The sequence below is a fragment of the Lissotriton helveticus genome, chromosome 5_1 (genome assembly GCF_964261635.1).
Source record: "Lissotriton helveticus chromosome 5_1, aLisHel1.1, whole genome shotgun sequence".
NCBI lineage: Eukaryota > Metazoa > Chordata > Amphibia > Caudata > Salamandridae > Lissotriton > Lissotriton helveticus.
In genome coordinates, this window is record NC_136065.1 from 1,882,834,511 (window position 1) to 1,882,849,283 (window position 14,773).

At 42.8% G+C, this 14,773-nt stretch overlaps 1 protein-coding gene across 1 annotated transcript in view; it reads right to left on the reverse strand.

The window, feature by feature from the left end:
- The window catches only part of RAMP2 (receptor activity modifying protein 2), a 320,754-nt gene extending 308,597 nt beyond the window's left edge, over window positions 1–12,157 (reverse strand). The window contains exon 1 of the mRNA XM_078645361.1: window positions 11,784–12,157. Coding sequence (XP_078501487.1) covers window positions 11,784–11,847 — 64 coding nt within the window. The 5' untranslated portion in view covers window positions 11,848–12,157. The remainder of the gene's footprint in view (window positions 1–11,783) is intronic.
- Window positions 12,158–14,773: the final 2,616 nt, after the last annotated feature.

Genomic DNA, 14,773 nt, shown 5'->3' on the forward strand with positions numbered 1-14,773 from the left:
AAGCTCGGGCTCCACTGGGAAGGCTGGGTGGAGGAGCTGGATGAAACAACTGGAAGGAGGCCAGGATGGTCCCGTGCACATTGGTTATTTCAACACGCCTGCGGCTGACTCAAATGAATTTTTTTCACATGAACTATCTGACCCCGATCTGTTTGCACCTGGCTGGCAGGAACCCCCATCCGGCTTGCTTTCGCAGTACCAAGACCTCGGATGATTTTTTTTACCATGTTATCTGGGCATGCCTGGTTACGTCTGCATATTGGCGGCAAGTGCGCAGTGAACTCTCGACGATCTTGGAGCGGGATCTTGATCTGACTCCTTAGGTGGCACTGTCGGGCATGATTGATGAGGTGGATGGTTTCCGGGCTGGCCACATATTTGTATGTGTTGCCACAATGGTGGCTAAGATAGAATCGCTCGTAGATGGAACTCCCCAATGCACCAACCATGGCGGAATGGAGGTCAGGAGTGGACTAGTGTGCCCAAGTTGAAAATCAATTTATATTGCTCAAGGCATGACACAACATGGGCAAGTGGGGGGAGGGGCTCAATATGGACTGAGGATTTGAGTGGCTTGGGAATGACTACATTGTGTGGGCGATAGGCAAATGTGCATGTACTGTGTTGGTCTTTTTTTCAAAACTAATAATATGTTGTTATAAAAAAAACACAGGTACAGATGGCAAGAGTTTCAACAAGGAGGACAGGGATGAAGAAAAAATAAAAGAAGTTCCTCAATCACAGAGCCATTGGTGGATGGAGAGCAATCAAGCTCAAGCAATCAGTACTTGGTCAACGCTCCAGCTATCAGAAGAGGAAGTGAGATCAGCACGTGCTGGCCAATTAGAAGACAGCAAATAAGAATGAGAATAAATCCAGAGACTGTACGCAATGGGCGGGCTGCAAGCCTCTTGTTGTACACAAATATTCTTGATAGCACTTCTAGGCACTGTGGAACATTCCACCATTGACATTCCCCATCTTTCTCTAGGGCTACAGAACTTTTTGCTTCCTGAGATTTTGTGCAAATTCCACAACCTTAACTTTATGCTGGCATGGGAAATTTCTCACAAAAAAATGCGTTTTAGTTGGAGACTATACTAAATCATATTTGAGGGAGTCTTGCAACTTGCAAAAATAAAGGCACCTTAGCTCCTGTACATTAAACAAATACCTTTATCGGTTTATCACATCACAAAAGAAAGGACTGGGGAATGTGCCGCAGCAGTATTTCTAGAAGAAATCATAGCAGCAGTGCGCAATTTATTTTCCACTCCCAGTGTTTTATTTTACATATCATTGTTTTCAGGTGTGCTGATCCAACTGGCTCAATCTAATAGAACGAAAATGAGGTCTCACGCAGGATCCCTGATTTGAAAAGTGAAGGCCAGGACAGGAAACGTATTCTTTCGTCATGGTTCCATCTGTCAACTCCCATGCGTGACACTACTTGACCGCTAATGTGTCTTTCATTTACATTTACATTTACATTTATTTCATACCCAAACGGGAGTCGAGCGGGTGAAATGTATACTCTTGCATGCATTGTTAAAACGTTAACCCGGGTTATGTGAAAATACCAGATCAGGATACCTAACTTTTCCCCATTTGAGTGCAATTTTGCTACACGGAAGTATTGAATAGTCAGAGATATACACCGGCTGCTGATTGCTCTGTAGAGAGGTTTCTTGCGCACTGGTCGGTCCTGCAGCTATTGGGTCTACACTGCACTCGACTTCGCTTCTACAATCTACCCCGTGAGGGGGTCTTTTCTGAACAGAAAAAGGAGAGTTCTCTGATAAAATATCGTGTAAGGTCAAATGCATGAATTGATTTATTTTGCTATTAGTGCGCTTTACTAAACTCCCAATATGCCCTCGTAGATGTAAGCAAGCACACCGCGCCATGGTGTTTCTGTGAGTATGTGTGTCTTTCTCTTTACTTTCCACCTCCTGAGATTTTAAGTTTCTTTTTCCATGCATGAGTAAGTTTAGCGTTTCCAGGTATTTTCTTTCACTTCTGGGACTTTTAGTCCTGGTGAATAATGGGTCAAACAGGACACCAAATATCAGCAGGCAACGAAAAACCCTGGACTGGAACGGAAAAACTTGGGATCTCTGGGTATCACACAGACACAGACTGTGTCACAGTCAGTGGGGAATAGTAGGGTGCAGTACACAGATTAATTTAAAGTGATAATGGTAACTATCTATTCTGTCATTCCCTAACGTGTGCAGCATCTCGAGGCTCAATTTATAATTTCACTAAAATCGTAGAGGTAGTGAGTGATGGCACAGGCCCTCTAAGGAAGTAGCATGTCATGACCTTTGAACCTGAAGGACCACCATGGGTGTTAATTGTAAGCAATCTTTAATGAAAAAGAAACATGTTTAGAAACACTGATGGATAGCAAGGTAAACATCCAGCTAATAAAACTAGTAAAAGCAGCAGGCAGACATATGTTTTAAAGGTCCGTGGTCAGAATTGTTAAATCTTGGGGCTGCGAAGTAACAACAAAAGGATTAAGGGCTCGCTGCTCCAATTCTAACCTCTGTTTGTGAGCCTTAACATACTTAAAATTCACTCTCTGTCTGTAAATATATATATAGATAAATATCTATATATAGATATATATCTCTACAGAGCTGTATATATACCGACAAATTAGAAATTAGTCCATTTCAGTGCCGGGCCTACTATGGCAGTATTTGGATTTTGAGTCCAAATATTCTGACAACTCAAGTACTGAGATAGCCAAAAGGCTTATTGGCTTTGCCGATGCTTGTTAGGTCTGGCGTATAATATACTTTGTATTAGGAGTTCTCAGCCAGCCCATTTCATCCATTGGTCTGTTGTTGTGTCAGTGACATTAACATTTTTCGTCTGCCCACTTTACCATTGTCTAACTTCATGTTAGTGACGGCATTTTCATCCTTTATAAGGAGCACATCCGCAGACAAAGTAGTTTGCTTTAGTGCCTTGGCCTACTCTTCGCCAATGTGCACTTTTTGAGACCATAAAACCTTTTTTCTTTTACCAAATTGTTTTTTTTCAGATTGACAAGGGCCTGGTAACTTAACAGTAAAGCTTTCCAGAAAACATGATAAAACAAAACAGGGTGGGGGGATGCCGGCGAAATTTTTTGCATTTGCTGCTGCCCACCTCTCCCTTGCTACAACACTGAGTCAATGCCCGATATATTGGCTTTGCCAATGCTTGCTTCTCTAGTTTTTTCTCTTTGCACTTCCACTAATCTCTCAACAGTTCAGAAAGAAGGCTCCTGGGGAGCTAAAGGTGGGAAAATGGAGATGTGATATCATCAGGAATAAAATCCTGCCTGAACCTGCTACTACTGGCATTGTTGCAAGTTTTCGTAATTTATAAATAGACCATTAAGATGTATTTGGTGGGGCAGAGAAAGAAGTTAAAGAGCAACTTGAGTTTATAGAGAAAATTGAGTGCATGCTTTAGTGGTTGAAAAACCTATATTTCACAGGAGAGACACCACGCACATGAATAATTTAGTTTCCATAATACATGCAAATTACATCATCCCTGTGTATTATGGATTTCCCCCAATGAGACACCTAGAAAGTAGCAAAGTATGCTATGTGCAATGGTACAATATAGTACTGCTTCCAGTACACATTTCCTGTTTGAAAACATGTATAATATAATAAATACATAAGATGTAACTTTATGGAAGCCTGGTGATCTTTCCAAAATACTTGACTCTTTAGTTTGATCATAAGTTCACCATATCCCCTCATGTATTGTTTATCCTCTATACCTATTAATATTATAGAGCCACAGGAGCACCATTATAGTTAAGGTTAGGTAAGGTTACATGTTCCATGGGAAATTCAAAATCCTTTTTTAAAAGCTTTTTCTATAGTTTATCATATTTTGAATATCCTCCTGGGAGGCAGATATCACATGTTAAATTTTCTGGACATGATTAAAGCTTTTCATTTTTAAAAATAATTTTTGGAGTTCTGTCCAAGAGAGTGGGATGTTAACATCATCTCTGCAACGTTCTGTGCCTACCACTGGCCCTGAGGCAAGCTGTGGCATTGGATTCCTGCTCCAGCCTAAATTGAATCTGTAGGCAGCCCAGCCCAGCACTAGGGGTGAATATGTGGTGTGCCTGGCATACCCTCCATGGCAACTCTGAGAGCTGTCGGAGTATTGGAGAGAAAAAGCACAGGGACTAAAATGTTGGTGACAGCCCATCATTCTGCTTCCTGAATTGGTAAGGGGAAAGGTGCTGAGAAAGAGAAATGCCAGGACGGAAAACAGCAAAGATCCAATTACCCAGATCAGTGAATATGCTCTTCTGGGAGAGGACAGAACGTTTCTCCAGGAAATGTCTGCGGTGGCCCTTGATTTACTGGCTCCATTGAAACTATGGTCAATGGATGTGATGAGGACATTTTTGCTAATAGGATAGTTTTGCCAGAAGCAGCACAGGGCCAAAGGGTATGGTTCGCTGCCCACATTTGATTGGATTTGCCCTGAAGACTCTCTACCCTCCCTGACAAATGGGGCCTGACAGAACAAGTATAATTCTCTATTGCAGATCTGTAAGGATTGAAAATACAGTACTAGACACATCAGTTAACTGCAGTATGAGGTTTGCACTGCAGTAAACAAGGCCGGTGTAGACTCTCTCTGGCTTGGTGGTGACGGTGATGCCTCACGGTAAGAAGACAGGAATCAATTTCACGGCCCAATTGGCTTTTCTGGAAAAGGTTTGCAATATCTAAGCTCACCACATTTAGCAAACTCCCAAGAGGCCAAGACAGACAACACTGAGCCGTTTTAAAATGTACCATTAATGAGAGTACATTATCACGAAACAAATTAACCACACAACACCCATATTCTTTGACACAGGAGGGACAAATATCTTGTTTCGCTGAATTAAAGTCAGGATTTGAAAACAAAATTACAGAGGGCCTTGTGGAACCAAAGGCAGGCCTAGCCAAGGACATTGATAATAAATTGGAGGTACTGTCCTTAACTCAAAGGGCTGAATCAGCAGAAATCCAGATACTGGCAAATGCAGACTCAAAGCAGTTCATTCACATCACAGTGGTGCATCAAGAATCTCAAAGAAAAGAGGCCCTCTAAAAGCAATGTGAGTACCTGCAGAATAGCCCTAGCAGAGAGAAATTACGAATTTGTAACCTAAAAGAGGCAGCAGGAGAAGACCAAATCTATGCATGCCTTATGGGGATCTTCTGAGAAGTGTTGCAGAGGACATCCCAAATGGAATCATCAGGGCCCTCGGAGTGGTGAGCCAATCTGAAGATGCAAACACCAGCCCCAAAGTTATAGTACTTAATCTGTCCAACTCATCATTAAAAGAAAGTATCATGATGTGGGCCAAAAGCTTAGAGCCACTTGCTTTTCGTGAGAACCAGATTGCCCTCGGCCAAGATTTCTTGATGAACACACTGAAAAAAACATAGCAAAGTCCACCAGTGACAAGGAGCCACATACAAAGTAAATCAAATATAAATGAATGTTCCCAACTGCATTGCTGTTTATGTGGAAAAGTCAAAAGGCTACAATAAACAACTTGGAGGACTGCCATCGTTCATGCAGCTGGAGGAGTACTCTAACACCTCCTTCAGGTTGTATGACAGTACCCCATATGCATTTACCACGCATGCCTTTACAATGCAGTCTCTACCCAGACTGCGATGTTTATTACGCAAGTGGTTACAATGACTTGGCTTAGGGGGGTGCTGGACTATGGAGTAGTATAATTTAGTATTCCAACTTCAGCCTACGCAACAGTAGGGTAGGTGTTGGACTTCAAATCCAAATTAGACTTGTGGGGTAAAGGAACAAGTGGTAACGTCGCCGTTGGGGTAGTGACTGCATTGTAAAGGCAGATAGTGGTAGTGACTGCTTGGTAAAGAATGTTTCCCCTCCTCCACTGTGACAGAAGGCCACAACTTGAAGGTGAAAATGCCTGGGATATTGCAACAGGAGAAATGTTGTCTCAGACACAGAGGGAGAAGGGGAGCTCTGGTCAGTGGGTCAAGTTGATGTCTCTTTCTGAGACCATACTATTGCAGTCACAATGTGAGAAGAATATTAATTGACTGAGAACCCACCCCGCCAATTTTAAAAGACTTACCTGGCAGGTTTTGTCACTGTTATTAACCTGCCCACTTTCACCTTTTAACTGGAGAGAGGGTTCTGGAAGATGGGGGTCAGGATGAGGCTGGGTGTGGGGGCCTGTTCAATTTTTGACCAACCCTAGAGGAGGTGATGCTTGTTCATGCCCCCTAGAGATGACCCTAGTCATGGGTACATTTTGCAGGCCCAGTTGGCCTTGATTAGGTGTGGGATTGTGAATGAAGTTACATGGCACATCCTAACACAAGTTTAGGGTTAGCTGTACTTTTACACTAAAAGGCTCGAGTTGCACAATGTTTCTAGCCTTTCGAGATAACCCTTAATGTAAAAGCCCTCAAGTCCCCCTGTAAGAAAGAGCCAGAAACTTTGGAGTTATATGACTAGGTACCAATATTCTACTAATACGGAAAACCACTTATTACTTCAAGTCTAATTCAGGATGAATTAGCAGACCTAGTGAAATACATTCAGCATGGCGGGGGGTACCCCGGCGGACGGAAAGACCGTCTGCCATTTTTCCACCCGTAGGCAATTGTCACGATTGCCTGCTGGGCAGAAAAGGCCCATAATATGGTGGCAGTGCCTTGCAGGCACCGCCATCCATATTATGATGTGTGCGGACAAATGCCTTTCCATGGCGGAGACTCCGCCATGGAAAGGTATGCAGTGTTTACTTTGGGGGCCCGTTTTGGGCCCTGGGGGGATTCAGGGGCTACACCAACACGCATCTTCAACATTGTGGCGGGTGCTGCTTACAGCACCGCCCACCACAATGTTGAATATGCGGGATACGACCGCCAGGGTGGCAGTCACATCCTAATTGGCAGTGCGGGTCCGCCACACCACTTGCGGCCGGTCCCAGCACCGCTAGGGTGGTGGGTGGACTGAAGTCCGCCCTCCATCCTAATGGGGGCCTAAGTCTCCAGCGCCCGCTTACATTTTGCACTACTACCAGTCTCCATGGCCGTCCCAGTCTCCATGTCCGTCCCAATCCCATTTCCACTGCTATTACCAGTGTTGCCTGCACCACTCCTGATAAACAGCTTTTCCAATTATTTTCCACCTTGAGGATGTTCTCTTCATTGCTCCCGAGTCTCCATCCAGAAATCTAACCATAGGATCCCTTATCAGAGCCCATGGAATCGGGGTGACTACCCCCGTCCAGGTTATTAAAGACAATCATTACGATCACTTTTTAAAGTCCTTGACTTTTCTGTAATAGCTTCACGCATGCTGGGTGTTGTAGTCTTATTTTGCTTCCATTAAACTAATTAAACTAGCACATATGATACAGGAAATTTGTCGGTTAAATGTTCAGGCAGGAGACAGTGTCAGTAATGACCCGAGTCATCGATGCGGCGAGCACAAGGTAAGTGGTTTTATTTATTTCCCCTATCCCGTTGTGTGTCGACTCCCCCCACCCCCGTTCCACTCCGCGCCCCCCCTGCTGCTCCTACCTGTACCGGCTGCTCCTGATGACTCTGCTAAATAGCATATTTTTTGCTCCTCTACTGCCTTTGTTCTCCAGGGGTAGAAATATGTCTTTCAGAGGCTCTCTCCCACATTACACTGCATTAAATACTTTTATCTTTCATTTTCCCTAAAACATTGACATTAAGGAAGTGAGGAAGTAGACTTGGAAGACAATCAATAGAGCTGTAAGCAGATAAAATGCACAAACATTGCCGTTATTATCTAGAATTTGTAGTAATGGCTATGGAACACTGAGATTGGATGTACGAACTTGAGAAAAGTGCTCGTTTCGAACATAGTATTCTATATTGTCCTTTTCATCTTTTAAGCACAGGCTCCAAAATAAATACATCTTGTTTCAGCATCTCCAAATGTGATTTTTTTAACTTCTGGACTGTTACTAAGGAACACATTGTTCTGCATTTCGGTATGGCGAGGCGGAAAGGACAGGATAAAAAAGTGGAAGGATATACGTTTTACTGAGTCAACATTTTTGGAAAACGTGCTGTCACATTCTACATGAGTCAGATGCAGAGCAAAATCAAAAGGTACACCAGGAAATATTACAAAATTTATGAAAATTAGAAAAATAGAATTGCTTTCATATTCTGCTGGAGAAGAAAACATAGGTTCACAGCCCTATTGGTCCAAGACAGTGTATGACACGCCTAAAGTTATTAATGTCTTTCATTGGATCAACACAAGCTATATGTTGATGTCACATTAATTTTTACTTTTTTTAGTTATTTTTGCTCTTGAGTCACATTCAATAGGTGTCCCTCAGGCTGCCTTCAAGTGTGTTTTAGTCTATTTAGTCAGCAGGTTGCATGGTGCCAGTTGACGACAGATCTTGAGATGTTTGCGTCTGCTATAGGGGCAGCATTCAATACCACTAATTTGTGTTGTCGAAAAGTTCTGACATTGAGACTGGCGAACGCGTCTAATGGGTCAGCAGGTGTTTTCCGTGGACATCAACTAGAGCGAGCCAGCTGCTACCCATAATTTGTCCTTCAGTAACCCTACCACTGGTCTTGATACCCCTGTCCTTAAAGGTCATGATGGCTGTGGCAGGAAGTGCCCTCATTACTTTCTATAGTTCGACTCCTTAAATTCCTGTTAGCCTAACAACAGTAAATAGGAGTCTGTTCAAGAATCATGGGTGGGCAAATGGGTTAATCCCTGTGATGTCACGGGAGGTCAAAGAGTATGTGGTGTCATTTCTTCTACCCTTGACATTTTGGGGTATTGATGTCTGTGATGTTTTTGGTTGACTGTCGTTTCTGATCTGATGATGTGGATTCATTTTATTTTACAAAACTGGACAACAGTACAAAAAACAGATAGTAAAGTGGATTTTGTAGACGAGAAAAAGTGCCAGAGGATCACAGCTGAATGGAGAATCAATATCTGAGAAAATAATTAATTAATACGAGAGTATTCATGTGGTCTAGCAAAAAAGAGGGTGTGTAGCTGTTTTCAGGTATTCTGTGGACTTGAAGAGTTTTGTTTGTTTTCAGTGAGTTGAGAAAAAAGCTGACATTGTCATTCTATTAATGTGAGGTATGAGACATTGGGGAGGCGAAGGATAATTCCGGTATATGACTGTGTAGGTGTAAAAGAGAACAATCAACAAAGTGGTAGAAGGAATGCATGAATGAACTCATCTCAGCTACAGGCAACCCCACTGAGATGCATTCCAGGCCATCGCTTTTCACTCACGGTGCCACCTTTGACTGAGATGAGCTAGAGGCAGGGCCACTAGAATTATTCAGCAGGAGAGGGCAAATTATGCGGCAGGGTTCAGTAAATTATGCAGAAGAAAAGGAAATTTTGGCGGGTTTGCTGCACAATTTTTTATAGTTTTACTTCGTTATTTTGTACTTATTACACATGTTAACACTGTCTGGGCATTGGGTGCACCTCAGTAGTACTGTTCAATACCCAAATATAGCAATAAGCAACAGAAAAGTGACCGGGCAAAAGTCCTTCCACTGCGCGGAATCACGTGCAGATGCGTTTTTAGTAACTTTTGAACTATTTTAGCCAGAAACAAATATTTTTTGTCAAAATCTGCAGATTGTGACAGATGATGGATTATGTGGCAAATGCAACAAATCTATAAATATGCGAAAATTGATGCGTCTGCACAGTCACATAATTCCAGTGGTCCTGGCCATAGGAAATCTACTTAGTCCTGCCCCAAAGGGAACAGTCCAGACTGCCGGGCCAGGTCCCCTACAGATGGGAACACAAGTGAGGGAAGTATTTTTCATTATCAGACTTTGACCCTTAATGGCAAGACAATAACATACAGTAAAGGGAGAAAGATTGTGGCAGAAAAAGTTAGAAAACTGGTAATAAAGGTAGAACTCAGGGTTGCAAACGAACCCCCACGTGTGAGATAAAGAGATGGGAGGTGTACAAAAGAGGCATGACGTGGAATAATGAGTAGGTAGTCTTGATATTCAGCAACCCGGGCCTTCAGAAACCACCAGTGATGGACTCCTAAGAAAAGATTTGGGCCCTTTCACTGTTGTTTTTTTTATATATATATATATATAAATTAAGCACTGCATAAAGGGTATCAAGACCACCTCAATTTATCTCCGAGACAGAGCACAAGATGAACTGAATCTTTTTGTAGTCATTAGATCCCTGTTTATCTATGTACACGCACTTTATGGATGGGTTGGTGGATGCATAGGTTGGATGTGAATGAATGAGTGGTTAGACTGATCTCTGGGATGGGTTGATGGATGGATGGCTAGCTGGATGGGTGAGTGGATGGTAAGATGGTGTGGAAGGATGAATGAATGAATGAATGATTGGTTGCGTTGGCGACTCGGTGGATAGAAGAGTTGAATAGGTGGATGAATGAGTTGGGTCGATGTCTGAGGTGGGTGGATGGGTGAGATGAAGAGGGTAAATGAGTAACTTATTTGGACGGATTGATGTAACGTGTTGCTATTATCTTCAAGTGTTTTATTGATGTGTAATGATGTATCTTAGGTACAATGCTAATGGAACTTTACTGGTAGAATTATCATGTAATTTTCGATGGTGACAAGCAGTCTAACATCTAATAAGCCATGCCTGAGAAACATTTTCTAACCTGCAAGAGTTTAAGAAGGATATCCACTAGCAAAGCTTAAAAGCAAGGTGTCATGTAGACATCAGGACAGCCAGCACTAGGGCTGTTCCATTTTTAACAGTGAATGCAGATCTCCTCTCACTGCGCTCATCCTGCCACTCTGAGCTCTCCGGATGGGATAATGGCTGCGCTCCTAATGCTGGGTCAAGTTGCCCTTTGGAGATACATTGAACCAAATTGTTGGCGGTAAGGAGTGCACTGAGCTCCGCATCCTAAACCTGGCCCATGTGCGAAACCAATGCGACCAACAAGTACCCAATCCTACCATACATGCTCATGGCCGAACTGCGAATGCAAGCCAGCCCTGCTAATTAAGTAGGGCCGGCTGTGGGGAGGGGGGAGTCTAACTTCTCCCACTTGACCATACTGTGTGATCTTGTCAACTCGCCTTACCTCATTCATTTTAATTGCATTCAGAACAGAACATCTATGGTTGGTCATTACACACAAATGCACTTTAATCTTTCCCTTCTTCTCATCAAGCTGTGTTTGTGTCTTATGTAACCGAAAGGCAACACACATGACTATACATAATATCTAGATACATTTAAAAAAAAAAGGACTGCTTAAATAAAGAGTGCTTAGATGCGATGCGGTACGGTTCGGAGTGTGTGCTATACAAGAAAACACACTAATTCCCATCACATGAAAAACCAAACAAATCAAACGAACTACAAAACTCGGACAAAAAGTTAACTAAACACGGGACAAATGACACGTGTCTGCGTGCTGCCGGTTGTTTGCACCACTCTCCCCCGTCCCCGTAGGTCCCCAGTCCGCTCACCTCCTCGCTCGAACACGAATCATTAGGGCATTCTTGTTGCCGGGTGAAATCTGAAACCGGACTGTTATTACATTTAAAGAGGAACAGAACCATGTGGAACTCCACTATTATAACTCCATAGCACCGCAGTATATATCAGACCGAAGTTAGGATACCACAGAAAGAACTGCATACATCCCCCCTCATAAAAACCTGTGATTCTTTGAAACCGCGCGCTCTTACCACAGAGAAGCAGCAGCGGCAGCTGGAGAAGTCTGCAGCCTCCCATCCCTCTGCGGAGTGCCATCCTGAGAGTCCGCTCGGCTATTAGCCGGGGCCAGCATTTAAATGAGAAATTAGGCGAGCGCAGAATAACAGGAAACGGCTCCTTTCCTCTGACAGGGCTGGGATGGAGGACAGAGTCCGTGTGAAGCGCGAGATTATTCACCGCTGCCTTGAAGCGGACCTCCCAGTGGGACTCGGCGCTGCACACTGCTGCACACAGTTGCACCGGCCAAGGTGCGCTATTTTTGCTTTCGGTATTTTTGGTCCGTCACTATCGGAGAGAGAGGTGTGCGCGCGGCTCTGATCTGTCAGGCAGACTCATCTTCGTGTTTGTTACGGAATCACAGTACATGTGTGTATTCTAAAGTGGAAGGGGAGGGGCGTTATCCCACGCACTTAATTGGGCAATGCACATTTTGACTGTTAGCACTGTACACAGATCAGGGGTCCTGACTCCTGACTGAATAACAACAGACATGTTTTTTTGTTTTTATTTTACATTAGTCGTATGTACCATCATCTCTGCTTTGACTACCCTGATGACTAAACCTAGCACTTTACAAAACAAAGTTAATACGTAAATCATTTAATTGTTGCTACAATTTATTCGCTAAGCAGAGGCATCCCTGTTAGGTGTCACCTAAAGCTCCCGAAATACCTGTTGTGTACAATACCAATGCTTACAGTGCACTTTGGGTTAGTCCATTTCCCCATTGGTTGGCTTTCTTGACATTCCCCGTTGCTTAATTCTTGCTCAATTATTTTTCTTGATATTCTTGCATTCCCCCCACCCCCAAAGTAAAGCTTCTTTACCCTTCTTTGGGATAGATGGCTTGTATCCTTCCACTGTGTTGCGACTCGGGTACCACATAGGATTTGAGGTAAGAAAGTAGAACATTTATAGAAGTGTATACTCCTGTACACGATGCCAAGCGCACCAGTCGCAAAGGTTCATCAACTCACACTTCAGAACCCTGCAACCACTACTGTAAGTATCCCGCAGCAACAGAAACAAATACCAAACAATAGGAAGAGGGCAGCCTGACAAGTGAAAACCCATACAAAGCAGTAGTATGAGACAGCATGACATAACACATCCTATGGCTCTTTATAATGAATGGTAAGGACAGCTATATAACTGTAAAAGGAGCAAACAAAGAAGGCATTCAGTAAAGTGGTGTACGAATTTCTAGCAAATAACATATAGCAAGCATGGAATAATGCAGGCATTATCTTCTAAATGTGACAGGGGTCTAGCCACTCTTGAATAACTCCTTGGGAGTGATGCAACATTCTCACCAGTACCTCCATTCTGGGCAGAATCTTCCAATGCTGACTTAACATATGCAGTTCACAATTTCCTGCCCTACCAATGTCATCCATTTGAACCACACCATAAAACTGAAAAAAAAAACACAAAGTGAGATCAACTGAATTCCTCGAACTGACCCAATCAATATCAGAATTCCCACCATCTCTCCCATCACCAACAGAATACTTGTCAGAATCACCACTCCTCGCTATTGCTGCTCTATTTTTTCATCTGCCAACCCTCCAAGCTTATAGATCGTTGGTCAATTGATATTAATTAAGTGGGGTACAAAACCTTAGACTGACCTTTATGAAGTAGATCATATGACCCACTTCAAAATGATGCACCTTGGTATAATGAATCAAATTGTAGTTTCTCTCAGTCTTTCTGAGAATCTGGAATTCTCCTCCTAACCACAGCCATATTAATCAAATCTTAAGTGGGGCGAATTTGAGAAATGCACCAGCATCAAGATTAGCGACAGGTTCCTTCAAACGTAATAGTCTATAGGGACTAACACCATATATGGAATGAGGTGTGGTATGATAGCCTGTCCCTCCGCGTGCGTTTAAAGTTCAGACCAGTGGTGATGGCTAATTAAATGGTATTTGTCAATACCCTGTTAGTTTTAAATACTCCGGTGATTTGCTTAACTAAATCACTACTCTGTGGACAGTCAAAGGCTAATAATTAGATGTTCTACACCTGTGTTGCACAAGTACTCTTTCAACGCCAGAAAACCAAATTGTACAATATCATCTGACACAAAACTCTTTGGATATCCTTCAATGGAACAAACATCTTCCAAAACGCAGTAATACTTTTTGTGGGTGACTATTTAAAAAAGTTGTTGTGGACCCATTTAGAATGCTACGGGTAATGTATCTATTACCATGTGGAAAAACAGAGCATTGGACCCACATAGTCAATGACTACTTTCTTCAAGGACTCCCGTGGAAAATCAACAAGGACTAATTGCCTATTTCCAGTGACCAAAGACTTGTCAGCACATTTTCAACTATCACACACACCAGTATAATTCCAGAAATGTCTCCAAACCAGGACCTCAATAATATCTTAAGCCTTTCTTGGTAGCAGTCATGCCTTGATAACCCTCGTTAGCATATGCCAGCAACCTGGAATATTAAATTGGCAAAGACAAACAGAATGGCTACTTTGCATAATAAGTACCTATTCAGTATCAGGACATTTTGTATTTTGCAATAAGTTGGTAGCTAACAACTAATACTTCTCTCTCTTTGGGCCCTCCTTGGACAATAAACTTTTTAACTTCACAGAGGGTGAGATGATCCAACATGCAGTTTACCCATTCTTTTTTAGTAACCACCCTACCCTAACATTCTGACACATCCAATAGTCCCACCACACACTCAATGGGCCCGATTCACAGAATGAACTTAAGACTAAATCCTAAACGTACTACTATTTGGTATTCATAGAATGCACTTACTACTTTCGGGATTCACAGAGTGAACTTACTACTTTCGGGATTCACAAAATGAACATATTACTTTCGGTATTCACAGAATAGATTTAAGACTACTAACTTTACGTCCGCACCCGGGCTGGAAATTCCGGCCTTGAGGTGAAGTTTCCGCCCCGGGGGGCGGAGCTT